The following is a 27,083-nucleotide window of genomic DNA, read 5'->3' as shown; positions in this document are numbered from 1 at the left end:
ACTCAGCCCTGGTGTCTCTCACTGCCACACCACGGGACTGAGGGTGTCTGTGTCCAGCTCTGTCTCCCCACCAGTCTAGGAACCTAGAACCAACAGAAGGTCAGGCATATGGGGGCGTCAGGGAATGCTCAAGAAGCAGACATGAGGCCACATTTAGCGACATCTATGAGAAGCACTGGACCTTCAGAGGAACCACATGGGGTGGGGCTGATGCGATCTCTGTTTTACAGACAGGTGAGGAAAGTGAGGCACAGAGAGGTCTAGAGGCTGGCCCCAGTCACAGAGCTGGCTGGTGGAGGGGTGCAAAATCCCTGAGGGGGGCGAGTTGAGCTTACTGGACAGGCACAGGGCTCTGGCTGTCGGGTAGATACACCACGATGTAGCCATCGGAGTCAGGCTTGGGGGTCACGCTGGGCTTAGAGCTGAGCAGGTTGAAGGCAGTCCAGGCAGTGACCGTCTGCTGGAGGCCACCCAGGCTGCTGCCGCGGTTGGTCAGCACGAAGTTGTAAAAGGTGTTGGGTTTGAGGTGCGTGATGAGCTTCTTGGTGGTGCGGCCGTCCACGTCCAGCGTGAGCCCATTGTACTGGATCTGTGGGCCGGGCCAGCTCAGCAGGGCTCTAGGTTGAGCCCCTGGTCCTGACCAAGCTTGGATCCCAGACTTAGCCCTGACCCTGCCAACTGTGACCCCAGACTGAGCCCCAACCCCAGGCTGAGCTTCAATCGCAGCAAAGTCCTAGCTCTAAGTCCCAATCCTTAAACAGCCCTAATTCCAGACTGAGGCTCGAGCCTAGACTGAGACACTGAGCCTGAATCCTAGCTGAGCCCCGATCCCAGGCTAAGCCCCAGCTCTGACTGAGCACTAATCCCCTACTGAGCCCCAAACCCAGACTGAACTTCAACCCCTGGGACTGATCCCAGGCTAGGCCCCGATCCTGACTGAGCCTTGATCCCAGACTAATAAGTCTCAACACCAGACTAAGCCCCAACCCCAGACTGAGCCTCAAGGCTACCCGGCAGCGAGTCCAGCTGACCCCCAACCCTGGACCCAGTCCCGACTCCAGACCAGGCCCCAACCCCGGCCGAGCCCCGCCCCCCGACTCATCGGGAGGCTGCACCTTGTAGGGCGTGGGTGAGTGGTACTTGTCGGGGAACTCCCAGCTGAGCAAGACCGCCGTCTTCATGATCATCTTCACCTTGAAGTTCTTGGGTGAGACTGCGCCAGGCAGCGGCAGGCGGGAAAGAGCAAAGGAGAGGTCCCGTGAGTGCTGGGGGGCGGGGGGAGCGGGGGGACGGGGTTGTGTGTGGGGGCGGCCCAGGCGCTCCCTGTCGTCCGCTGTGCCCGTGGCCTTACTTCCTGGCCCTGGCCCGGCCCTGCCTGTCCCAAGTCCCTGCCGCGGGAGACGGCGCAGCTGCAGAGAAGGCGGAGGTGGAGGAGGGGGTGCGGGGGACGGGGGTGGGCTGGGGGCGGTGTAGGGGTCGGCGGTGCCACCTAGGCGTGTCCCACCTTTGCCAACGCCGGAGCCTCGGGGTCTGGACTCGCCTTGAGCGTCCACGAGGAAGCAGAAAAGTGACCACTTACCTGGGCAGGGGGGGAGGGAGGGGGCTGGGGTGGGGGTGGGCGCGAGGCCCGGTCCGGCTCTGGTGCGGGGGTCACCGCGCGCCTACCTTGGTCCCGCAGGAACGTCCGGTAGCGGACGGGGGGGCTGTAAGGGCCGGGGCCGCGGCGCGTGTGGGCCCGCACTTGGAGGTCATAGGCCGTGTCGGGCTTGAGGCCCTGCAGCATGAGCACGTTCTCGGCGCCCGGCTCGGCCGCCGCGGGCAGCTCGGTCTCTCGGGCGGGGCCCAGGGCGCCGGCCTCCCGCACGGCCACCGTATACTTGACAATGGCCCCGTTGCGCTCGGCGGGCACTGGCGGCAGCCAGCGGAGCAGGACTGTGCCGGCGGAGGCGTTGCCAGCCGCCTCGAGGATCTGTGGGTGGCCGCGGGGCGTGTCCTCGGGGATGCTCAGGACCTCGGCCACCTCCTCGCCCAGGCCGCCTCGGCTCCGGGCCGCCAGCCGGAACACGTACGTGGCGCCCTTGTGCACGCCCGATGCCGCGTAGTGGTCCTCGGTGGGAGGGAACTCCAGTGTGGCCAGGGGCGACGAGTCCTCGCGGCCGAACTGCAGGCGATAGCCCAGCACCTGGTCCTCGCTGGTGCCGGCCGGGGGCTCCCAGCGTGCCAGCAGGCTGCCCTCGGGGGTCTGCTGCACCGACAGGGTGGGGCGGCCCAGCACTGTGGGGGCGGGGATACGGGGCCGGAGTCAGCCTGGGAGCACAGGGTGAGACTGCCATTTTGGGGGCGGGGGGGCACACCGTGCAGCTTGTGGGATCTTAGTTCCCTGACCGGGGACTGACCCCGGGCGCTCCGCAGTGAAAGCGTGGAGTCCTAACCACTGGACCGCCGGGGAATTCCCAAGGGGTTGCCGGTTTTAAAAGCGGTCTTGGGAAGGCCTCGCTCAGAAGCAAAAGACTTGAAGGAGATGAGGGAGGGAGCCGCGGGGAGGTCTGGGGGGAGCAGTGATTGAGGCAGAGGGAACAGCCAGTGCAAAGAGTGCAGGAAGTGGGGTGGAGGCCATGGGGGCCTTTGTTCCTCGAACAAACCAAGCTTGTTCCCTCCTCTGAGCCTTTGCCCGGGCTGAGCTCTCTGCGTGGAATACCCTCTCCCCTTACATTTTCATGGCTGTCTCTCTCTCTCTCCTCACTCAGCTGTGTCTGGCTGGTGAAAAACCAGCCTCTTGGGACTGATGGGAGGGGCCCCAGGGGGAAACTGAGGCAGGGCTGCCAGGAGAGGAGGCTTCAGGGTGCAGCGGGGGAGACGGGCACCCCACCCTCAAATGACAGCCCGCCTGGGGTGATCTGAGCTGGGATGGGGGAGGCACGGGGTGCTGGGGGCAGGAGGGGTGCGGCCTGACCAAGACCGCGGCATGGGCGTGAGTGGGGAAGGCTTCCCGAGGAGGTTCTGACCAACCAAAGACCCCAAGGATGCAGACGAGACGGTCAGCCCGGAGAAGGGTATCCAGGCAGGGGGAACAGGAGGCAGAGGGTGAGGAGTTAAGAGTTGGCTGTTAAAAGTTTCCATCTGGCTAGAGCTGAGTGGGGCTGGACCACATGGGGTCTTAGTATCCTCTGGGGCAGCCCCACACCTTTGCTCTCCCTGTTCCTCCTGCTTGGTGCATCCCCCACCCCACCCCCCCAACAGGGGCTCAACAACTCTGCAGGGATGCTCTGAGGGCAAAGGGGCCATAGAGGGTCTCGCACCTGCTCCCTTGGTCACTACCACCTTGGGTTTACTGCGAGCGCCATCGCCTTTCATGGTGTAGGCGGCTACCGTGATGGAATAGGCGGTCTCAGGCTGCAGGTTTGTGATGGTCATCTCCTGTGGGTGGGGGCAGGGGTGGGGAATTAGTGACACACCAGGGCTGCCCACCCTCCTCCCCATGCTAGGGACAAGCAAGGCAGACACGGGGCCCAATGTGCGGGCAGAGACGTGCACCCGAGCTCATGCACAGACACCGACACGTAGCACGTCCATGCTGAGATGGGCACACGTAGCCTGACCTCTGTCATGGTCATGGACCGCCTGGACCAGTGCAGTCCCCGCCCCTCTGGTCCCCAGCTACCACTCTTGCCCCACCCCCCTTCTGTCCTCCCTGCAGTGGTCCCCAGAGGGTGCCTGTGAGCAGCTGAGTCAGGTTTCCAGGGCTCTGGTCTCCCTGGGGGCAAAAGCCCAAGTCCTTCGCACCACCCGAAGTCCTCTGCCGCCCAGAAGGCCCCGCATGACCTGCCCCTGTCCCCTCCCTGCCCTCACCTCCTCCCTCGCTCACTCTGCGCCAGCCACACGGGGCTGCCTGTCTATCCCTCCTCCAACCAGACACGGTCCTGCCCCAGGGCCTTTGCACTGGCTGTGTCCCCCCCCCCCACCCGACCCATCTCCACTACATCCATTGCTGTGCTGGAGATTCCCGATACCAGCTCTTGAAAGCCAACAGTCGAATTTTCAGAAAATTTGCAAGCCACTTATTAAACAGCGGTTGTTATAAATGAAATTATATAAACGTACGATCAAATAAATAGTAAAAACAAAGGGAATAAGTACTCAAAACCCACGCCTCCGTCATTATTTTACCGCGTTTGCTATTATCTGTGTCCTCGAGATTATTCTATTCTGTCTCTTACATCTGTGTGATACACATACTCTACAATGACGAGCTACCACAAATCTGGTAGGTAGCTTGAAATCGACATGGTGGGAGTATTTACACCATGGAAAAGGGCAAATACTACCAGTCAGGATTGCGCCCACCCAACAGCTGGCTGTTCAAGCGTTTACACCACTATCTATGCCCCGTCCCCACCAGAGCTGTAACTAGACACGTATCTGTGCCTTGTTCCAAGTAACATCCCTCTCCCCTGAACCGCGACCCCCCGAGGAAAACAGGCTCAGGCGTGTCTTGGTCACTGCCGCATCCACGGCACCTAGCTCAGGATCAGCAGGTGCTCAGTAAATCACTGCTCATTCAGTGGAGGACAGAGCACCCCGACCCGCACACACTCACACGTGTGTCCACGTTTCCCATACATGCACACCCACAAACATGTCCAGCATGCCTGGGAGCTCCGGGGTGGCCCCAGGTCAGGAGCATAGGAGGGGGGACAGGATGCACAAACAGAGGGTCTCCTGCCCCTGAGCCTCTCACATTCAGTCCTTCCCGGGGTCTTGGTGGGTTGTAGGGTCTGAGCCGGAGCCATGTGGGAACCTCCCCCCAGACTGGGGTGGGGCGGGGCGGGGGAGAAGCAGAGCTACTGGAGTGGGTGGGGCCGTGTCAACTTAACATCAGGCTTGGGGCTGTCAGAAGAGCCTGTGGTCCCTATCTTAGGGGCAGAAAGGCAGCCTAGAGAGATGCAGCAACTTGCCCAGAGTCACACAGCAATCCTGACTCCGGTTCAGGGCCTCCTGCAGGCCTCCTTTCCCACCTGGGGCCCACTGACCCATCTCATCACGCTAGGGCCAGAATGAAGGGGACACTTTGGCCTAAGAGAGAAACTTCGAGGTCAGGAAGGGCTGAGTCAGGTGACAAAAGGGTCAGGCTAGGCTGGAAAGTGACTCAGTTTGGATCTGCCAGGCCTGGGTGCAACAGGGGAGGCTGTGGGCTGGAGGGGGGTGGTTAACGCTGTCAACAGCTGGAGAAAAGGTGTGGTGGCGAAGACCCAGGCTGGGAGCTAGGCTGGAGGAGGGAAGTGGGGCAGCAGGAGGCCAGCCGAGTCCAGGGGCCATTCAGCTAAGAATGGATACCTCCGCGGTCCCCCCGCAGAAACCCATGTGCCTGATGCAAAAGCGAGGCTGCCAGCTAGCTCCAAGAGGTAACTAGGTGTGCATCGGGGGCCCAGGGGAGGAGACCCTTTTACGAGGGGCGTGCGGGGGATGGGGTCACAGCACTGCACGGCCCACCCGCGGGAAGAGCACTGGCAGCGGCTCGGGGTGGCAGGGGGGCACTACTTACATATTCGGCCGTGTCGTCCGTCTCCCACTGAGCGCGGGAGGAGGCGGCAGGGGAGAGAGGAGGAGGTGAGCGGAGTAGCCAGAGAGAGAAACACAGAGAAGCAGCGAGAGGGCGGGAGCACAGGGGGGCCCGGGCCCCGCCCCACCGCCAGGCCCCGCCCCGGAGCCCCGCCCACCTGGGCATCGGCCAGCATGATGTCCTTGATGCGCGGCGGCCCTCGGGCCTCAGCGCCCTCCATGCGCACGTAGTGGACCTGGTAGCCGCGGATCTGGCCGTGCTGCCGGCCGGGCGCAGGTGAGCGCCACAGCACGCGAATAGCCGTGGCGTTGAGCGCCTCCGCCTCCACCTTCCGCGGCGGCGCGCTGGGCACTGGCGGGTGGGGGGGAGGGGAGGGGAGGGGAGGGGCGGGCGGGGCCGTTACTGGGGTGCCCAGCCCTGCCCCGGGCAGCGCCACTGACCGATGCCAAGGTGCCGAGTGACTGCCGGTTAAGCCGGCGCTCTGAGTGCTCACCGCTGGCCCGGAGGGAATACCTCCTTCGCGCTTCCCACAGCCCGGGGAGGGGGCCCTGATGGTGCACCCCATTTACAGACGGGCATCTGAGGTCTCCCAGAGCCTAGGTCACCTACCCAGGGCCACAAGACATGGGCAGGCCGTGCATGCCCCACTCTAAGACGTTTACCCACACTGCTTCCAACCTCAGAGCATCCCTTCTAGATACGGGTCCTTATGCTCCCTTTACAGATGGGAAAACCAAGGCACAGAGAGCTGATCCCAGGACCACACGGTTATCAAGAGGCAAAGCCGGGGTGGGAACCCGGGCAGTCCAGCTGCACGCTCCTACACACTCCAGGGTGCAGCCAGCCCACTCCGCACTGGAGCGCTTTCTCAGCCAGCCCACAAGCTGAGAGCCCCCGCCACCCACCCCGCCCCCACCCCAAGGCCTGGCGTGAAGAACTGCTTCATTTCTTCCCCATGGTTAGGACAAAATGTTGGGGCTGCCAACCGAAACTTCCAGGCCAATGGCTCAGAAAACAGCTAGCTGGGCCAGGTTTCCTGCAGTTTTACTGGGGAAGCTGCCTGCTTCATTTTCCCCCATGCCCTCAGCTTCTACCGTGTGACTAGCGTCTTAGAACTTTCTAGCTCAGCTACGGTGGGAATATTTACACCACAGAAATCAGCCAGTGCTACAAGTCAGTCTCGATGCCCCAGAGAGCTGGCAGTTAACCATCATCAGCACGCAATCTACCTACTTTCTAGGTAGGATGGCTCAGACCCAAGTAGCTCCAAATTTCAGGTTATCCCTAGAGTCTAAAAAACCAGGTTTCTGGGGTCAGGGACCATGATTTTTGTTGCAAGTGCTGCTTGCTGTTTCCTATGCCCTGTTTCCATGGCTTCCACCACCGGACCAAAATACAGGGCTCCCCGCTTAACGTTCCAGGCCCAAGGCTCAGAGAGAAAATGTAGCCCGGAAGGTCCAGAACAGAGAATTCCAAGATCAAGGAGCCCGGGTTGGCTTGGGGAGGCTGATGGCCACTTGTCTCCTTTCTCCTGACCGTGGCTTCTATGGTTGCCGAAAAAGTTCATTCGGTTTTTTTCCATAAGGTCTTACTGCAAAACCCGAAAGAACTTTTTGGCCAACCCAATAACTTCTGACCACCAGCCGGCCCAGTTTTCCAGGGACAGAAGGCTCCAAGGCAGGGGCCGGGCTGGGGCCCGGGGGTCCCGGGGGTCCCAGGCCGGGACCGGTGCTTACCGTCCTCGTCGGTGCGGATGACCACGGGCGAGCTCTCGGGCCCTGGTCCCACCTCTGTGTGAGCGATGGCCGTGATGCGGTACTCCGTCCACTTGTCCAAGGCCTCCAGCAGGATCTGGGTGGTGGTCGGGGGGATGCCGTTCACCTCCTTGGGTTGCGGGTCCTCTGAGCCCAGCGGTCGGTAGCGGACGCTATAGCTCACCAGGGCCCCGTTGTGCGTGTCCGGCGGCGGCGGGCGCCAACTTACCAAAATGGCCGTGGAGCGCGTGCTGACACATTTAACGTCTTGAGGGGGGGCTGACGGTTCTATTGGGGGGGGGGGAGAACGTGGGGGTGGGGAAGGGAGGCGGGATGGGCGGGGAGGGGGTGGGGAAACAAAAGATGGGAAAGAGAAAATAAAAAAGAAGATGATAACAAACAAAACAGAACCAAACCAAAGAGAAGTCGAACCCAAAAGAAGCGGGTGTCAACCAAAGGTGAGATGGGCAGGTGGGTGGGCGGACGGGGATGGGGGCAGAGAGGGCTGGCCAAGAACGCTGCACTCACCACATGGGGCTGCACTTGGCACACAGTAGGTCTTAGGGAGAGGGTAACCACAGTCCCCAAGGAGCGTATGCACGTATGCTGTGCACCGTGCCAAGCGGAGCAGCAGTAAAAGCCCCATTTACTGGGCACCTACTATGTGCCAGGCACCATGCCAAGTGGCACTGCAGTAAAAGCCCCACTATGTGCCAGGCATGGTGATAAATGAAATAGCAATAAAAGTTCCCTATCCTGGGCACCTACTATGTACCAGGCACCATGCCAAGTGGAACAGCAGTAAAAGCCCCATTCACTGGGCACCTATTATGTGCCAGGCACGGTGCCAAAACAACAGCAAATGTACTTATTTATTGAACACCTACTGTGTGCCAGGTATAGCACCAGGAATACAATGACAATAAATGTACTTATCTATTGAACACCTACTATGTGCTAGATACTGTGCCAGAAGAATAGCAATAAAAACCTCATTTATTGGGCACCTACTATGTGCCAGGCACCATGCCAAGGGCTTCACAGAATAACAGTAAGTGTACTTATTTAGTGAACACCTACTGTGCACCAGGCACAGCACAAGAGCAGAATGACAGTAAATGTACTTATTTATAGAACATCTACTGTGTGCTAGGCACTGTGCCAGAGGAATAGCAAAAGCTCCATTTACTGGGCACCTACTATGTGCCAGCCACTATGCCAAATGCAAAAGCAATAAAAGCCCCATTAATTCAGTAACTACCATGTGCCAGGCACGGTGCCAAGGGCTGCACAGAATGGCAGGTGAAAAATCTACTTATTGAAACCTACTATGTGCCAAGCACCATGTCAAGGGCTTCACAGAATAACAGTGAAATACTTATTGCACACCTACTGTGTGCCAAGCATTGTGCCAGAAGAATAGCAAAAGCTCCATTTACTGGGCACCTACTATGTGCCAGGCACAGCACCAAGGATGGAATAACTGTAAACACGAATTTACTGAATACCTACTGTGTATCAGGGGAATAGCAGTAAAAGCCCTATTTATTGGGCACCTACTATGTGCTAGACGTATCTCTAAAAGCTTCACAGGTTAACAGTAAGAGCATCTATTTACTGAACATCTGTACTGCCAGGGACCCCAGAGGGCAACCCTGTGGTTACTTCTTGGCCTCACTTGCAAAGAAAACAACGTCTGAGTCTTGACACCTACTGTGCACCAGTTAGCATGCCAAGGGCTATACAGAGTAATAATAAAAGCCCCTGTGTATTGGACACCTACTGTGATGGCACTGGGTCAGGGCTTTACAGATAACACAGTGCACAGTTAGCACCTACTGTGTGCCAAAGTTTTAGTAGCTCATAGTTCTTCTGTTTTGAGCCCCTACTGTTCACCTGATGCCAACCTAAGCCCACTGCAGATCAATAGCACGTCTCATTTATTGAACACCTACTATGGGCTGGTCACTGCAACAGCCCTCTGAAGATAAAAGTAGCCGTTGCCATTTATGCGGTGCCTACTGCATGCCAGGCATTGTGCTAAGGTCTTTACTGAAACAGAAAAACAGTTCCCACATGTTAGGTACCTACAACATGCTAGGTACTATACTAAGGACGATGTAGAACATTAGTAGTTCTCATTTCTTAACAGGGCCTACTGTGTGTCAGGCCGTTATTACTGGATACCAGAAATAGTCCCTACGTTTTAAGCATCTACTGTGTGTCAAGCACTGTGCTAATGACCTTATATAAAAAATAGTAATAGTTCTTACTTACTGAGCACCTACTATTTACACACACAGTTCCAAGAACCTTGCAGACAACAGTCTCATGTTTGGAGCAAAAACGAAACCATGCTAGGCCCTTCCAGACAGACAGTGGCTCCCATCTGAGCACCTACTATGTGCTTAGCACCAGGCCAACCTCTTTAAAGTGCCACTTATTGAGCGCTTACTGGATGCCAGGCACTGTGCCAAGGGTTTTGCAGAGCAATCAACATAGCCCCTATGTTTCGGGGACCTACTGTGTACCTGGCACCAGGTTGACCTTGTTACAAGCTACTAATAGCTTCCATTCATGGACTGCCAACTCTGTGCCCAGCACCCTGCCGATCCATATTTAGACTGAAAACGGCAGCTGCCATTTATGGAGCACCTACTGTGTGCCACACCTACTGTGTGCTAAAGACTTTGTTAAATAACAGTGATACTTCCCATATGTTAAGCATAAACTGTGTGTGTTAAGGGCTTTATGGAATATCAGTAATAGTCTCCATGTGCCGAGCACCTACTATGGGCCAGGCCCTGTGTTAAGAGCATTACTGATGATAATCCTCATGTCCTATACATCTTCTGCACGCCCAGCAGCCTAGGCCCTCTGCAGACTCAAAATACAGCCCGCTGATTGTGCCTCATTTAATTCTCATGACCCCCTTACGTGGCTGGAACTAGCACCCCTCCACCCCCTGCCATGTTCCAGGTGGGGAAATGGGTTTCAAAGCCCACGTGGTGTGCCTGGCATTCTTTTATCACTGGTTGTATACCTACTGGGTGCCAGGTCCCACCCATTCTGGGTGCTCACCTCCCATTTTACAGGTGAGGCAACTGAGGCCCAGAAAAGGCAAGTGGCCTGCCCAAGGGCACGTGGCGCGAGCCAGGCCTTGAAGGCAGGCTCAGCTGCTGTCCATGGGCTGTCTTGGTTGAGGCTGGGAATTGAGACCTCAGCCTGTGCCTTTATCAGCTCAGGCCAGCTGAGGATGGCTGGAGCCACAGCCCCTCAAATGCCCATGACCCTAGAGCCCGCCTCGTCTGGAGGGAGGCTCAGAGAGGTCACTGGCCTTGCTTGAGGTCGAGGCATAGAGAACCGTCACCGTCATGCCAGCCGCACTTATTCACTGCACGTGTTTACAGACCACTTACTACGTGCACACCCCATGCTAGGGTCTGGGATCCAGAGATGAATCAGAGGCCCCCATCCTCAAAGACATCAGGCTACCAGAGACCACTCCCATGGCTTACTGCAACCAGAATGACTCTCTGGCCTCACTTAAATGGAAACACCGGGGTTCCCTCCTCCGGAAATAGACACCTGGGGGTCCCCTCCCCCATTTCTTGACCAGCCACCCCAACCAAAAGTGCCCAGGGGGAATCAAGCAGGAGTGGAAAAACCAACCGAGGAATGTGCCAGAAGGAATGGATTCGCTAAGAAAGGGGAAGGAAAAATAAAACCAAAACCATAATAAAAGAAGAAACAGCGACGATGGTGATGATGATGATGAGAAAAACCATAATAAAAGAAAGAAAGACGCCTTCCAGAAAACTCCCAGTCCGGTTACCTACCTTCCACTCTTCAACTGCTAACTTAAAAGACTTTCTTACGAGGGAGGGAATGGCGGAGTGCTGAGCTACAAGGCCAGACCGAGCTCTGGGTGGGTCTCTGGCCGCGAGAGGGCGCGCAGCCCTGCTCCGGCCCCCGTGTGGGCGCGCTGCAGTTCCGGGCTGGCGCCGACGAGGCAGGAAGGTGGGACGATGTCTGGGGAGACCCACGGCTGAGTGGTCTGGCCTCCACCTACCCTTGAGTTCAGCCTAAGAAGCCCGCACTCCCCGGGGGGGGGGGATACGCCTGGCCCTGCGTCTTGGCTGCCAGTTCTCTCGGGCCCCACCCGTCCTGGGGTGCGAAGTGGGGAGTCCCTTCTCCCCCACTCCCTGTCCTGGGCCGCCCCGGAGGTTCGGAGGTTCGCGTGGCTGGGCCAAAGCCGCTCTCTCGACGACCTTGGAGGCCGCCTCCTTCACAATCCGGCCCAACCTGCGTGACTTGTTGGGAGGGTGTGGGGCAGCGTGGATGCGCACGTGGATGCGCGGGGGGCGGGGCACGTGGTTCCAGATTCCACGTTCCTGGGCAGGTGTGCCTCTCGGCAGCAGGGTGGAGAGTTTAGGGGGCTGAATTTGGGCTCTGGACAATCTGCACAGCCCAGAGCTGCTGGGGCACATGGGGCACAGGCTAGGGGGCACGCAGGGTGGGCCGTTTTTGTGAACCCGCTGGAGACCAGCGCGTACTCACCTTCGCGGCACCTGTGCCGGTCTCTCACGTGGCCGCCCAAGCCACAGGACACCCTCACTGATCACCTCACGCACAAACATTCCTGCGAGTTGCGGAGCGCTCGTCTCGGCCCCGGTGGGGCGGGGAGGAGGGGAGGGGGCCGGGGGTGACGGTGGGGTGCTGTGTCTCCAAGTCCCCTGATCCCAGCGGCTCAGACACCCCGGCCCAAGCTGCTGTCACTCTGGACTGACCCGTGACCCCGTGTGCGCACGCCCGGGGGCGGGGGAGGCGGGGGCTTGAAGGTTTGAACACTGAGGCAGCTTCCGGAACAAGGCCTGGGGTGGCTACCCCGTGACTGACTGAGCAGGGGGAGGGGAGAAGAAGAAAGGGGAGGGTCACGGCGGGGGCCACTTGGGCCAGACTGAGCAGAGAAGAGGGAGTAGAGGGAGGAGGGGGAGGCAGGGAAGCGGCGGTCGGAGGGGCTGCCTAGGCCCTGAGCTCAGAGCAGGCAGGGAGGGCGCGGCGGGCACCACGGCATGGCCCAGAGCCAGCTGCCGTGTTCTGGCCAAAAGGTGACTTTCTGTGACAGGGAGGCCAGGCGGGCACAGCGAAGAACTCCAGGAATTTGAGGGCCCTATGTTTTGGGGGTCCTGTGCTTCCCCCAGAATCTGGCATCAGCTCTGACTCCCCCATGCCCCCGAGCCCCTGGCAATGGGGACCCGGTCTTGGGGGCAAGAAGGGCCACCTGGGGAGGTAGTATCGTCTCTGCATCCTCTGCTCTCTCGGAAGGATGGGGTGTGAGCTGTGACGGCGTCACAGACCCCTTCAAACACCTGTGAGATGGGCGCAACGTGGCCATTCCACTAACCCCAAATCCGGGAGAGGCAGAGGAGAGAGGAGGTGTCATCCGCGAAACCGGCCATGGTTGTACCCCCAGGGAGGTAGAGAAATCGGAGCCTGCGGGGTCCACGGGTAAGCCCCTCCCTGCACTGGTGGGGGAACCGAGGCGCAGCGTGGATGCAAGCGCGCCCGAGGCGGACTGAGCGAAGCGGGATGGGCGGAGGCGCCCCCCACCCTTGCGCAGGCCCCGCCCGGGTCAGTGCGCAGGCGCCGGCCAGGTCCCCACCCCCGCAGGTCAGGGCGGGGTCCGCGAGACACCTACTGGACTGCAGCGTGCGCTGCCGCACCACCGAGGTGAAGGCGCCCAGGCCTTGCGGGGAGCGCGCCGCCAGGCGGAAGGCATATTCGGTGTTGGGCTTGAGGTCGTCCACCACGAAGGCCGTGGCCGGGTCGAAGGTCCTCCCGACCTGGAGGTGGGGCGGGGAGAGAGACGGAGATGGAGAGAGACAGAGAGAAACCAGAGAGATACAGACACAGACCTCACAGAGTGATGGAAATGGAGGAGAAAACAGTGAGAGGTGGAAAAATTAGCAACGGTCAGGGGCAAAGAGAAGGGGGGAAGAGAGACATTCCGGCACAGGCTCGGGGAGACAAGAGAGTCGCCCAGAGCAGAAGCCGGGGGCGAGCGCCAGCACGCCTACCCCCCGCCCCCACCACGCACCTCTCTGCCGTGGTCGCCTTCCCGGAAGAGGAGCTCATACTTGATGATGCTCTCCTGCCGCGGAGGGCTCCACGAGAGCCCGATGCTCGTCTCCGACTTGGCCTCGGCCCGGAAGTTCATGGGCTGGCCGGGCACTGCGGGGGAGGGGGCGAAGAGGACTGGCATTGGGGGGAGGCCTGGGAGGGGTGGGCCCACATAGGGTATCCAACCCGCCAGGTTCCCATTCTCCAAAAAGGCCCCCGTGAAGCTCAGCACCACGCTAAAAGGAAGGGCTTTGTTAGGCTCCGGATGCTTCTGGAGTGTTCTCCACTGTTCTTATTTCTCTTATTTTCCCAGGGACCCCCTACCGCCCCTCGTTGTCAGCTGCCCACCCCAATCCCCCCATCCTCTCTGCTGCCAGTGGGAACATTTTAAAAAATCCCCTTCTCAACGCACCCCAGCATCCTCCCCATTCCCCCAGTTAAACAGAAAACTGGTGGGGGCCATAATTTGGAATGTGGATCTCCACCCTGTATCTGATTTACGGCAGCAGAGTTCCAAACCTCCTCTCCCTTTGCTTGGGCAGCTGCCTGACTCTTCCTGGATTTGAGGTTCCAAAGCCCGAGTCCATAAGAAAAAGCCCGGAAACCTGCAGAGAGCTGGGGCGCCACGCACCTAAATGCTCCACACCCCTACCCCACGCCCTTCACCCCAGCAGGTGAGAGACCAGCTTACAGACTTCGGGTTAACACACTTCCTGTTATTTCAAAATGGGCAGCATGGATCCCTCCAGTGAGAGCAGCGAACAGGGGTTCTCAAACTCAGAGATGGATGGGAGCCGGGGCAGTTAACAGAGAAGAGGGAGGCGAACAGAAACCACAGCCCTTTTCTCAGATGCAGCCGGTGGCGGCGGCGGCGGCGGCATCTATCTGGATGCCATCAGATGACCGACTGTAGCCCTATGGGCTTGCCAAATCGGATCTTCCAAGGGTAGCCAGAAACCTGGGTTTTCTAGGACAACCTCCCGCTTTGCAATGCTGGCGTGAAAATACTTTAAAGCACCATGCAGGGCTTCCCTGGTGGCGCAGTGGTTGAGAGTCCGCCTGCCGATGCAGGGGACACGGGTTCGTGCCCCGGTCCGGGAAGATCCCACGTGCCGCGGAGCGGCTGGGCCCGTGAGCCATGGCCGCTGAGCCTGCGCGTCCGGAGCCTGTGCCCCGCAACGGGAGAGGCCACAACAGTGAGAGGCCCGCGTACCACAAAAAAAAAAAAAAAAAAAAAAAAAGCACCATGCAGACCGAATAAACCACGTGGTGGCTTCCGGTTAAGATCGGCCGGCCGCATGCTGGGAGACACATCACCGCACGGCCGCCTCCTTCCCTCTGGTGGGACGGCCCCGAAACCTGCTGCCCCGCCCCCTCAAGAAGCCGTGCTTCCCGCGGGCATCTCACCTCCCTGCTGTGTCTTGACCTGGATGGGGTCCGAGAGGGGGCCATCGCCTACGGAGGTGAAGGCCAGCACGCGCACGGTGTACGTCTCGTCCTCCAGCAGGCTGCCCACGGTGGTCAGCAGGCTGTCGTCCACGTTGTGCTTCTGCCAGTTGCCCACGGGGTGCTCGGGCTCCATGGTGTAGTAGACCCGGTAGCCCCGGATCAGGCCGTTGGGTTCCACGGGTTCCTCCCACTGGATGATCATGGTGGTGGCACTGAGCATGCGGGCCTGCACGTTTCGGGGCGCGCTGGCAGGGGCCTGCTCGCCAGTGCGGGTGACCACCGACTCGCTGGGCGGACCCTGGCCGATGGAGTTGACGGCCGACACCCAGATCTCATACTCCGAGTTGGGGCTCAGGCCGCCGATGCTGTAACGCGTCGTGGTGATGTCCTCTTTGATCTGGTATGGCCCGTCCTGGCTCTTGGATTTATATTCGATGACGTAGTAGGACACGGGGTCTGGGTTGCCAGAGTCCCACGTGATGGTGATGCTGGTGGCTGTGTTCTCTGTCACCACAGGGGTCCCGGGGGCTTTGGGGAGAGCTGTGGGTGGGAGGCAAGGTCACGCACCGGGCACGCTGGCTGCAGATCCCAGAGGCTGTGTGACTTTTAGTCGCACAACTGCCCTCTCTGAGCCTTCATTTCCTTGGTGGCAACCATGGGCCTAACGACCCCTAGCCCACGATCTATAGTAGGTGTTGGCAAACTACAGACCGAGGGCTGGAACCTGTTTTTATAAATAAAGTTTTATCAGCACACAGCCACGCTTATGTATCGCTGCTGGCTGCTTTTGTGCTACGATGGTAGAATTGAGTGGCTACAGCAGAGACTAGATGGCCCGTAAAGCTCAACAGTTTTACTTAAGAAAAAAATTGGCTGTTTAAGAAAAATATTCACTTCTGAAGGAAACAGTGGCGGCCCCTGAGCTACAGCTCTTCTCTGTGCTTTACTCTGCTTCACTCTGTGCTCAGCCACAGGACCCTTCTGTCTGTTCACACTTCAGACTTGCTGTTCCCTGCCCCTGGAATGCTCACATGGCCAGAGGGCTTAAGGCCACCCTCACCACCCTGGCTAAAGGTGCCCTTGCCCAGTTCTTATCACTGCCTGACGGTACGTCATGACCAGGCTTGTATGTTGTCCCCAGCAACAGGGACCGAGGATGGTTTACAGTGTGTCCCCAGCACCCGGATAAAATTGTGACTTTCTCTCCTACTTGTCCCAAGATCTCATATCACACAGGCCCCAGGAAGCATACACCAGAAGACGTTCAATCCCTCGGCAAAATGACCAACACACCAGCTGATGCTGACACTTTCTATGGCCCTAGGGCAGGGCTCGGCAACCTTTACCTGCAGAGGGCCACACAGTAAATCTTTTCAGCTTTGCAGACCACGTGGTCTTTGCTGAGAATCACTCAGCTCTGTCCCTGTAGCCCCAAAGCTGCTACAAGCCAGGTATGAACAAATGGGCAGGTGTCAATAAAGCTTTATTTATAAGAACAAGTGGAGGGCCAGATTCAGCCCATGGGCTGTAGTCTGCTGGCCCCTGTTACAAAGCTAGAAAAATTATTTGGGGGCACCCTCCTCTGAATCTCACCACAAACTTGAGACATCAGGAGAATCTGTAATCCCTCCCCACCCCGCAGTGCTCTATCTCTCTGAGTTTTGCACAGCCTGTTTCCCTTTTCAACTTTTAGTCTTTCCCTGACCTAGCTTTCCTGGGAGTTGGAACCTTTATTCTGCGGGTCTGAGTGGTGCTACATAGTCCCCCATCACTGCTCTAATCAGTCTGCATCATAGCTGCCGGGCTACGTGTCATCTCCCACCTTGGACTGTGAGCCCAGTAGAGCAAGACTGGGTCTCGTTCCATGGGGCCAGGCCCAGAATAATTTGTCACCAATAAGTGTTCGTTGACTGTAGAGGTTTTCCACCCATACCCCCCACCTACACACGAGGTCCGACCTGCCTCCCCCATGCCCCACGGCCCCTGCTTACATTTCACCGTGATCTGGGCCACGGCCTCGATGACACCCAGGCTGGACATGGCCACGCACGTGTAGTTGGCAGAGTCCTTGACGTCTGTGAGTTCCAGCACGTTCCGGCCCACGGGCATGTCATCCTCAGGCGTCAGGTCCTCGGCCCCCTGCATCCACTTGACGTATGGCATGGGTGAGCCCACGGCCACGCAGGTGATGTTCACGTTGCCACCTGGCATGATCTCGTGGCTCATGGGCAAGATGGAGAACCGTGGAGCCACGCGGCGGACTGGGGGATGGGGTGGGTGGGAGATGTAGGGGTGGGGGAGGGGAGGGAGGGGGAGGGGAGGGAGGGGGTGGGGGGGATGGGGAGACGGAATGCAGGGGAGAAAAGAAAGAAAAGCAGGAAGAAAGAAAGAAAGAAAGAAAGAAAAAAAGGAAAAAAAAAGTGGAAAACAATTTAAATATAAACAGGGCTGTTTCCTTCCCCCCAGTTGAAATTTTTTCTTCCAAATGAAAGAAAACAACAACAAAAAAAATTAAAAAACCAAATTCCAACACAAAGAAACCAAAACTTCAAAGGAAGGTACTTCACAAACAATATATAGAGAGATATATCGATATATAATAAAAGAGACATGAAGCATTATTCCATAGCAACAGGGTTTCAGAGACCAGAGTGGCTGGTCCACAGCACAGTTAGGAACACAAAAATTTATCAGCCGTTTCTCATCTTTGCTGACAGACGTGGCTTCGGGGAGCAGCCCCTCTGCCGGCTCTCCCAACTGGGGAGCTTTGGAAGATTTGGGCTGCAGGGGCCGGGGGGCTCCGGGCAGGGCGGGGTGTGTGTGGGGGGAGGTCATGGGAAGAGTTGGGACCAAGAGGCAGAGGGGACCAGGATGTCTGCCCTCCATCCTCACTCCCTCTGGTGACCCGGGGGCCCCGCCCACTTCCCCGGGGGGCCCTCAAGGAAAAGATGAGAAACTCTAATGAAATTTTTGTGGTTTTTGGGTATAGAAACCCTTCTAAAAGCTTCTGTCGGATCTGACAAGTTTCCATTGATAGATGCAGCTCTCAGAATCACAAACAGCATGCAAAATAGGTTGGTTGAGAGGAAGAGAGAAAGAGAGAGAGAGAGAGAGAGAGAGACAGAGAGAGAGAGACAGAGAGAGACGAGGGAAAGAGGCAGGAGGAGGAAAAGAGAGGTTAATGTGAAGAGGCCTGGATCTCAGGGGCCTTTAGTGCATACTCACGGGGAGGGTGGGGGGAACCAGAGAGAAGAGATAGATGGGTCCAGAGAGAGAGAGAAAACAGGAACAGAGAGGGAGGGACAGAGAAAGAGAAAGGAGGGGGGAGGGGGCCCACTTCAATGCTGCATATTAATTCTAGATGTGACCCAATGTGACGTGTCACATTGTCACATCACAGCCCTGGCAGAATAAATAGGATATTAATAATAATAATAATAATAAACGAGGGAATGAACTTGAACGTTGAGAAAACAGGGACATGTTCTGTGCATTTCTTAGCGGGGAAGCGAATGCAGCCTTCTGTCCCAATCTTGCAGACCATGAAGGCAGCAGGATGCATTTCGGGGGCTCCATTTTCGGAAGCTGCATGGGTTTCGGGGCTCGGGGGGAAGTGGCGGGTGCTAATGGGCACCTGAACTGCCAAGAGGCACGGCTGCCCCATCGGAGATGTTTCCCTGCAGTGGAAAGGACTTGGGCGAGCTGGTAAACCCTTCTAGCCAGAAGGAGCTTGTCCCTGGCTTCAAGGAGCCACGTGGACATGCCCCCCAGCTTTGGGCAGTTCAAGGAGTCTTGTCTCAAACTGTAGAGATGACAGATTGGAGCCTCAGCAAGGCTAAACAGGGCCACCAAGGATTTTCGGCAACCCGACCTGCCTCTAATTTTCACATGGAACTGCGGTTGCAGCCGCACCCCTAAGGGGGTCGCTGTACGGGTGTCTGCCCTGTTCTACGGAGGAGGGGGGCTCACTCGCTCTCTTCCTCTCTCTCTCTCTCCCTCTCCATGGGTTCCAAGCTGGAAATCTCAGTCCCTGTTCTCTGAATCCCCGCTGGAGAGAAGGGGGAGCTCCGTGTGGGCGGAGGGAGGGCCAAGAAAGCTGGCAGCCCTTCGGAAAAGGAAGCCCCGCGAAAAGTCCAGGAGTCACGCTGGAGACAGGATGGAGGAAGTGGAAGGTGTTCGGCAGGGGGGAGGGGTTGGGGTGGGCAGGGAGGGGAGACAGAGGGGCCATGCAGACAGACTTGGGGGTGAGGGGCGGGGCTGGGCTCTGAGATGGGGGAGCGGCTTTCTGGCAGGGCTGGGTGGAGGTATCGGGGGAGAATGGGGTCCGGCCAGCCAGCGGACGCGGTCCAGGCCAGCCGCCGGCATCCACAGCGAGGCACGAGTGGGATGCCCAAACGCTGCGTTGTCATGGAAACGGAACACAATGGGGGATGAGTGTGAGGGAGCTAATTAACCAAGGACAGAAAACGGCATCGACATCCAAAACAAAACCAGGGGAAACAAATGAAAAAACAAAGTGGGGTGGTGGGGGGAAATAATCCAAAAAAACCAAACAAAAAACCCCTCCAAAACAAAACACCTGAAAGCAAGAAAACAAAACAAAACAAAACAAAACATGGAATGGGTGTGGGGCTGAAAATCGGGGTCTGAAAGGAGGACGGCTGTGGCTTCCCCAGGTAGGTGCCCCCCAACCCTGGCAGAACACAGCATCTGGCCTCCCCACCCAGCACCCAAGGGTCCTGGCAGAGGCTCGAGGCGGCCACAGAGGTGAGATCCTCATCGAAAAAGAACCTTCGGAGCAAACCAACCCAGCCACAGAAGCCCCACTTCTCAGTGACTCTCCCTGCTCTTCATTTAGAGCTGAACAAACAGAGGCCAAGTCACTTGAATCACACAGCAAGGTAAACTCCTCAAGACCTCAAGAGTCCCATGGAAAACCTGCTCCAGCAGAGGTGGGGGGCTGATGAGGCTGGATGAGCCCTGGGAAGGGCCCTCATCCTCCGGGAGCCTCAGTTTCCTCCTTTGTGAAATGGAGGCCATCGGTGATGTGTTGAGAAGGCCATTAAGCTGACCGGGGCAGTGCCCAGCACACAGAAGATGCTCTGCCTGGGCATGGGGCAGTGAAGTTTCCTTCTGGCCTTCCAGGATGCTGGAAAGATCAATGAGATGCTCATCATTGAGGGAGTTTGGGGATGAATTAGTTAAAAAAAAAAAAAAAAAAAGTAATGGGAAGAATTTCTATTGAATCTCTCCCACTTTGAGAGGCCAGTGACCTCATGCCCATTTTGTGGATGAAGCAGTGGAGGCCCAGAGAGGAGCTAGGGCTAGTTGGAAGACACAAAGAAAGGAAGTGGTAGGGCCAGAGCTCAAAGCCAGGTACGCCTGATCCCTACCTCTGAGATAAAGTGAGCCTTCTCTTACCATGGTAATTAGCAAGAATTATAACCACGTGTCCCTTCTTGGCTCTTTCAAACTAGTGTCCTTACCCTCTGGGGATACCGAAGAGGGCATCACCGAAGTACCCATCACCCATATACACCTATCAACTGGATAATCATCAGTCGAAAAATATCCAGCAGCCATCAAAATAAATGTCCAGAAGCCATCAGTAAAAGGTTCGTACTCAAAGGGATTATTGGAACATCAAAGGGAATAAGGGCTAGCTTTAGGATTTAAAGGTTAATATAATCCCAATTTACGTGTGTAAGGCTCAACATCATGTCCCAAAGACCCTGTTCACATCGGATCTGATCTTAAAATATCTTCCCTTAGGAGTGTCATAATTTGGAAGGTACCTCTAACACTTTTCAGAAGTAGACACAAGGCATACATCTTGAACACGTAACAGACTGTACAGGGTTGTTAATTATAAGTCAGTTAAGTGTGGGAGGGCATTTATCAACAACTGTAATTTTGGTGCTCACAATCCCCAACATGGCCGGCAGCCATCAATTAAATGGATCTGCCAATATGCTACAAAGGCTGACACCTAAGACACTTTGCCCACTTGCTTTCTCACCTACCCCATTTGTTTCTAAGGGTGTGCGGCAGGAAGAGGGCTGGTTTGCCACGAGTTAGGGGAGGATTGTGCCCATGAGCACTAGGTGGCTTAAAATCCCCGAGGGGGTCTCATAAGGCCTCTGGGCATCCTTCCAGCTGGCGAGGGCGGGCGGCTGACGCTGTGTTCTGCCCAGTTTGGTGCTGACTCCCACCCACATCATCTTTCCACCCCTGGCTGCAAGCTTGAGGTGCAGGTTAGAAAAGTAAGGTGGGCACGGAACCCATGGGACGGAGTGGCCCCGCGGGACCCCCGCCCCCAATTACCGACCTGAATGGAGGGTCCAGGCAGGTTATAAGGGGACCACACCAGCCTTGGTCCTCAGCACGCTCCAGCTGGCTCTCGTTTCCAGCTCTTCTCGTCACCGAGTAGCCGGGGGGGTCCCAGTGGGGGGGACCCGCGTGGGTGAGGGGATCAGAAGGGTGGGCGGTGGGAGGGTGGTGGGTTGAGGGGGGGGGCGGGTCGCTTCAAACCCCGATTCACATGGAAAAACAACTCAAAAACCTTCAAAGCAACCGGGAGACGACCCCTCCCCCAGGCAGGAAGAGGCAGAAACTCAAAAACCAAGAAAGTGGGGGGCGGGGAGGGGTGCTCCAGGGGAGGAGGGATTGGGGAAGGGTGAGGGGGAAAACTCAAAAGTGAGGTGATCTGGTTGGAGCACTAGGTCGGGAACTCAATAGTGTCAGACATCTCAACGATTCAGCAAGCCGCAGCTCTGAAGGGTGGGGGGGCTCTGCTGGGCATTTTGGGGTGGGAGAGGCTGCTGGTTGCTCCTCCAGACTCCAAAATGAGGATGTGGATGGGGAGGGGAGGGGAGGGGAGGGGAGAGGAGAGGTGCCGTTTCTGCAGCCTCCACGGGGTTTACTTAAGCTTAGATTACACCTGTCAGGGGACGGGAAGGGGTCCAAGGCCTAATTCCAAAGCCCCTCCATTGAACCCCAGCCTGTGGCCCAGGGAGAGTGGGTACCGCCCCGCGGCCTGCCCTGTGCATCTTCCTCCCCCTCCCCCTTCTCCGCCACCCTGCTGCCTCCCCACTCCCACCACCAGCTCCCTCCGCCATCGGGATAGCGTGCAAGGCCTGGAGGGACCTGGCTGGACCCCTGGCCCACGGGCTGACCAGCGGCCTTGACAAGCTCTTGTCATTTTGAGCTGGACATTTTGCTGCGCTATAGATACTTTTTAATTGTTGGTTGTTTTCTTTTTTTTTTTTTTTGGTACTCTCTCGATTTTTTTTTCCCCTGGTTCCAGCAGAAAATGGGATGATATCTTGCCAATCGACTGATTCCCCTTGTCCCCTCGCCGCGGCCGCCAGAGACACGGGGCTTTCCGAACGACAAGGTGTAATCTAATGTTCCCCTCACCCCCCAAAAACAGAGGAAACAGCAATGCAAAGGGTGTGAGGCAGGCAGCAGGCGAGGTGTCTAGAGCTCAGTGTTCCTGCAGAACGGCCCAGCCCCCCCCCACCCCCCCACCCCCGACCCGCCACGCCCAAACGGAGGAAAGCCTGCCTTCCCACCCCTGGAGCCCCCTCTCCCCTTGGGATGAGGGTGGGATGAGGAGAAGCGCTGGGTCTTGACCTGCCACTGCCTACCACCAGGGTCAAGTCAGGGGGCTTTGGGGGTGAAGGGTGGGGTGGCATGGCCAGGTGTGATCAGCAGGAGGCGGGGAGGTCGCCGACATACCCCGGTGGTAGTCTTTCTGGAGATACAGGAGGTGGCGGGGGCGGGTTCCAGGCCCAATATCTGTATCTGCTCTTGTTTGGGGGTGCCAGGAGGTAAGGGGAACACTGAGAGGTCATATCCACCAATTATACGGCTTGGGTGCCAGAGTTTTAATTTTAAAAACAATTTGCCCCACAGAATTCCATGCTATGAACTGATCTGAAGAGGCCTGGGGATGGGTTTCAGATAAAGGGTTCTGAAGAACACCTGGAAATTGTGGCAATCTGGATGTCCCTCTGGCATTGTATATTGAGTCCCGATCTCTTAGCTCAGCATTGAGAACTGGCATTAAATTATCCCCATCTGGCTTCTTCCAAGATCCTGAGAATATCCTAAGTCCCTTGAAGGTGGAAAGTTCTCTCCCCTGTCTCTAGCTCACTCCAAGTTCTCCCCGCATGTTCCTATGTCATCGGGTGGGTAGCACACCATTTAACTGGGTCCTGCAACATGGTTCAATAATGCTATGATGCTAGACCAAGTGGTAAAGACACCATCGTTAGCCACTAATTCACACCTTAAAGGCTGACAAATTTTAAAGATTTTAAAGAATATTAACAGCCAGGGAGAATATAACCTGATCATCTTCCCACCCTGTCAAAGTCTGAGCTGCATCTTCCTTAGGAGGGTTCGGGGAGCAGAGCTCCCAGTTGCATTAAAAAAATGGGCTTGGTTTTGACCTTGGTCCTTTGAGTATCAGAGATATACTTTAGGCGAAGGGTAAATCTGAATATTCCACCCCCTGGATCACCCAGGGTCAGCAGAAGCTGGAGATTGTGAATTGAAGGAAGAGTTAGGTTGAGGGTGGGGATTCGGTGCAAATAACTCCCCGCACTGGTTGCTCTGGTAACACTGTAAATGCTTGTAGCTTTCAGGCCAGAACATGCTAGGCGGCTCTTCTCTTCTGCTGGGCTGGTACTTATCTGCAAGGGTAGCCTAACATCCAAACTGTTCCTTTTTTTTTGCCCCCTTCTGATACTCTGGCCACAGAACTTCCTGGGGGAGTGACAGGGAGTAAGATGAGAGATGAGGCTCTGAGGAGACCACTGATCTCATGGGAATGGGGTTGGAGCCAGGAGAAAATGAGACCATGAGATGGGCTCAGAAATGCATTAGCAAAAAAATGAGATCTGAGCAAATGAATTAACATCTGCCCTCCAATTCTTTTCAAAGCAGTTTCCCATAAGCCATCTTACTCAAACAGCGGATGTTTGAAATACATCATGGGGAAAAATGAGGTCCCCAAAAGGGAAGTGACTTGCCCAGACCATTTATCTGAACTCGATTTCCCTGTTTTACAACAACTTCACTTGCGATTTCTTATGTGCCATGCACTACACAGGGCACAAGATGAGCATTAATTTGCTCGATGGAATCCTCCCAACTACCCTGTGAGCTAGGTAAATCAATGCTACCTATTATTCAGATGAAGAAATAGGGACTCCAAGCAACCAAGTGACTAGCCCAAGGTCACACAGCCAGGGACGGGCAGAGGCAGTACTGGAATCTAGGTCTCCCCAAGCAGCAAGTCTGTGCTCTCACCACCAGTCTATATACTGCCCCCAAAGTCCAAGTGGTCTTCAGAGACCCTCAGCCACCTCTCAGTTTCAATTCACTGGGACCCAGCTTTAGTGAAGGGCCCGAGAGACCTCTGTCTTCCATCTTTTGGAGAGGTTCTGCCTGGCAGCTCTCACTCTGGATTCAAAATGAGACAGGAAAAATGAATCCCTTGTTATTGCATCTGAAGTCCTCTTGCCAACTTGCTCCTGAACTTAATAACTGGGAGTTTAGAGAAGGCAGGGGAGGGACAAGAGAGAGAAAAAGGTGACCCAAAACAGGCTGATCTCAGCCCTCCACTATCATCAGTGTTGGGTAGTAAGCTGGGGGCTAGTGGCTATAAATCTAAAGGGATATTTTATTGGGGGGTGCTTTTTATTTGGGGCTGGAATGGGGCTCTCAAGGGCTTGCCTTTCCTCAGGGAGGGAACAGAAGATGGGAGCGAACATCTCCAAAGGTTTCAAGAGCGAGAGAAACACACAGAGAGAAAGAGAGCTGAAAGAGAGAGAAAGGCAGAGGGAGAGCTGGGGAAGTGGGTGGGGGTGGGGGTGGGGGAGGGGGGCTGTGCCCAAAGTTCCCCAGGGTTTTCTCCAGAATTCCACAGTTCTGATGCTCAGGTACTCAGAAAGTGACCGTGCTGTGTTGCTAGACAAAAGATGCCTGTGACTGGGCCCAGAGCCTGTGAGGTGGTGGGGGAAGCAGCCAACATCATCTGGGAGGCAGAGGCGTAGCACTAAAGGGCAGAATAACTGGCCAAGTAGTTCTTCCAAAGTCTGTCATGCTACATTTTCTGATGGGTGGATCCATACTGGTACCCAGCCAGGATGAAAAAAATCATCACACCAGCTACCATGTTGAGCGCTGCCTATGCAGTGCCAAGCATGCATCATTTTGGGAGGGCGGTCCACTGAAAGGTGGCCATTTCTCCTATTTGGACGTGTTGCTCCAATGAACAAGAACTCAAAATGCCGGCTACCCATCCAGCTGTGCTTCGAATGCCTGTTTTGGGGTTGTCTGGGAGGGTGGGAGGTGGTCTCATGCTAAGGCAGAAGGATGGAAACATGCCTGCTTAAGCTCCCTTCCAACATGGCTGCCCTGTGGGGCTGAGGCATCAGCTCTGGGTAAAACAGAGCTGGCAAATTGGGCTGCTCTCCTCACACACCCCACCCAGGCTCTGACCTCCCACCATCTGTCTATGCCACCTCCCTTGTGCTCTTGAGCCCGGGCGGTCACTTTCTGCCCCAGCATCCCAGCTGTGGGACCCCTTCCGCCCTCCTGGATGGTAGTTGGGACAGGAACACTGGCTTTTAAATCACAATGCGTTTGGAGAACAACCACACAACAGCTCAGCCCAAGAAACCCAAACCAAAGAGCACGGAAACACAGGACAGAACCAAGGACAAAACGCTTTGGGGGAGGAGGGGGTTGGGTGAAGGGGATGGGAGAGGGGAAAAAAAAAACAAAACGAACCAATCGGTTATCCCCCCCCCAAACGAAACAAAATCAAAACATTAATAATTAAATAAAAGGAAGGAAGAAAGAAAAAAAAAACGAAGAAAACCAAAGGAGAAAAACGGAACGGAAGACGAGAAACACTCCAACAGAAGGCATTGGGAATTCACCAAACTGAACTGACAAGAGTGGCATGCAGAGAAGATTTTTACATTCTCCCAGCATGCATCAGGCCCAAGTTACCATGACGACGAGGAGTGCAAAAAACTTAGCAACAACATTACCAAAGGATGCATAGAGGCGACCACAATGCAAGCATCGCATGTGTGCGGCCGGCCCTAGGCCGGACTGGGCGCGGCTGAGATTTTCGTGTCTTTCTGGGTTTTTTGCTCTCACTTGGTGGTTTTTTGTTTTGTTTTGTTCACGTTGAGTTCATTATTCGTATTCGTCATTTTTTTTTTTAGTTCGTTTTTCTATTATTTTCTGTGTGCATGTCTGCGTGTGTCCGTGTGCCTGTCTGTGTGCGTTTCTTGCGTGTGTGTGTCACTTTCGGAATGTAAAAATGTGGGTAAAGAAAGTAAAAAAGAAAAAAACACACCAACCTTCTCGAAGCTCTGAGGGATGTAAAGGGGGTTTGATGCAGAACACAATGACATGGGGAGAAGAGAAAAAATAGGGGAGATACAGAGAGTAAAAAGAGGACTTCCCAAGGCTAAAAGCTGCAATAGTTTGTTGATTTTTTTTTGTTTTCTTTAAACCAAAAAAGAAAAATTAAAATTAAAAAATAAAAAGAACAGCAACGACCTTTTTTAGTCTTTCCTCCGTTCTTTCCTTGACATACAAGATCTACATTTGCCTTCCACGATCTTTTTTAAAATTCAATTTTGGAGCGTCTGAGACCCAGGCAAAGAATGGGAAGCTGGACACCCCCCCCAAAAGAAAGGACCCCACCTCTGGGACGGGGCGGGGGGTGCTGAGGACACAGAAGGCCCCCCTCCCTTGTCGCACCCTGGGCTAGAGGCCCCGCCCCCACCCTGCCCCATGCCTGCTGCCCACACTGTCCTCCTTGAACTCTGCCAGACTTACAAACCCCCATCCCAGGTGTTTGCAGAGAAATAAGCAGGTTAGACGAAGACCAGTCAGTTGGGAGTCGTGGACGCGCTATAACTCACCAGAGGTGCCGTGGCATCAGATCGGATGTGTGCCCCCTGCCCGCCCCCGCCCCGGCGTCCCCATCCCCTCCCGCCAGGCAGCCTCCTTCCTCCTCAGAGACGAGATACAGAACCCAAGTGCAGCCAAGGTGCTGCTTCAGGGCCGGTTGGGGCCGTGCTCATTGGGGACCAAAGGGCTGAGGGTCTCCGGGTGAGGGAGGAGCCGCATGGCCTCCCAGGTGGAGAACGGCAGGGGCTTGG

At 56.2% G+C, this 27,083-nt stretch overlaps 1 protein-coding gene across 1 annotated transcript in view; it reads right to left on the bottom strand.

The window, feature by feature from the left end:
- Positions 1 to 27,083, bottom strand: part of PTPRS (protein tyrosine phosphatase receptor type S) — a 63,803-nt gene that overhangs the window by 15,910 nt on the left and 20,810 nt on the right. Inside the window, exons 6-16 of the mRNA XM_067032972.1 lie at positions 16,878 to 17,147; positions 14,845 to 15,426; positions 13,415 to 13,548; positions 13,016 to 13,160; positions 7,297 to 7,602; positions 5,718 to 5,911; positions 5,543 to 5,569; positions 3,300 to 3,417; positions 1,666 to 2,274; positions 1,116 to 1,213; positions 336 to 589 (exon numbers count right to left, since the gene is read on the bottom strand). Coding sequence (XP_066889073.1) covers positions 336 to 589; positions 1,116 to 1,213; positions 1,666 to 2,274; positions 3,300 to 3,417; positions 5,543 to 5,569; positions 5,718 to 5,911; positions 7,297 to 7,602; positions 13,016 to 13,160; positions 13,415 to 13,548; positions 14,845 to 15,426; positions 16,878 to 17,147 — 2,737 coding nt within the window. The remainder of the gene's footprint in view (positions 1 to 335; positions 590 to 1,115; positions 1,214 to 1,665; positions 2,275 to 3,299; positions 3,418 to 5,542; positions 5,570 to 5,717; positions 5,912 to 7,296; positions 7,603 to 13,015; positions 13,161 to 13,414; positions 13,549 to 14,844; positions 15,427 to 16,877; positions 17,148 to 27,083) is intronic.

The sequence above is a fragment of the Kogia breviceps genome, chromosome 4 (genome assembly GCF_026419965.1).
Source record: "Kogia breviceps isolate mKogBre1 chromosome 4, mKogBre1 haplotype 1, whole genome shotgun sequence".
NCBI classification, from domain to species: Eukaryota; Metazoa; Chordata; class Mammalia; order Artiodactyla; family Physeteridae; genus Kogia; species Kogia breviceps.
The sequence above is the reverse complement of the archived record's forward strand: the minus strand, read 5'-3'. Positions and strand labels throughout refer to the sequence as shown.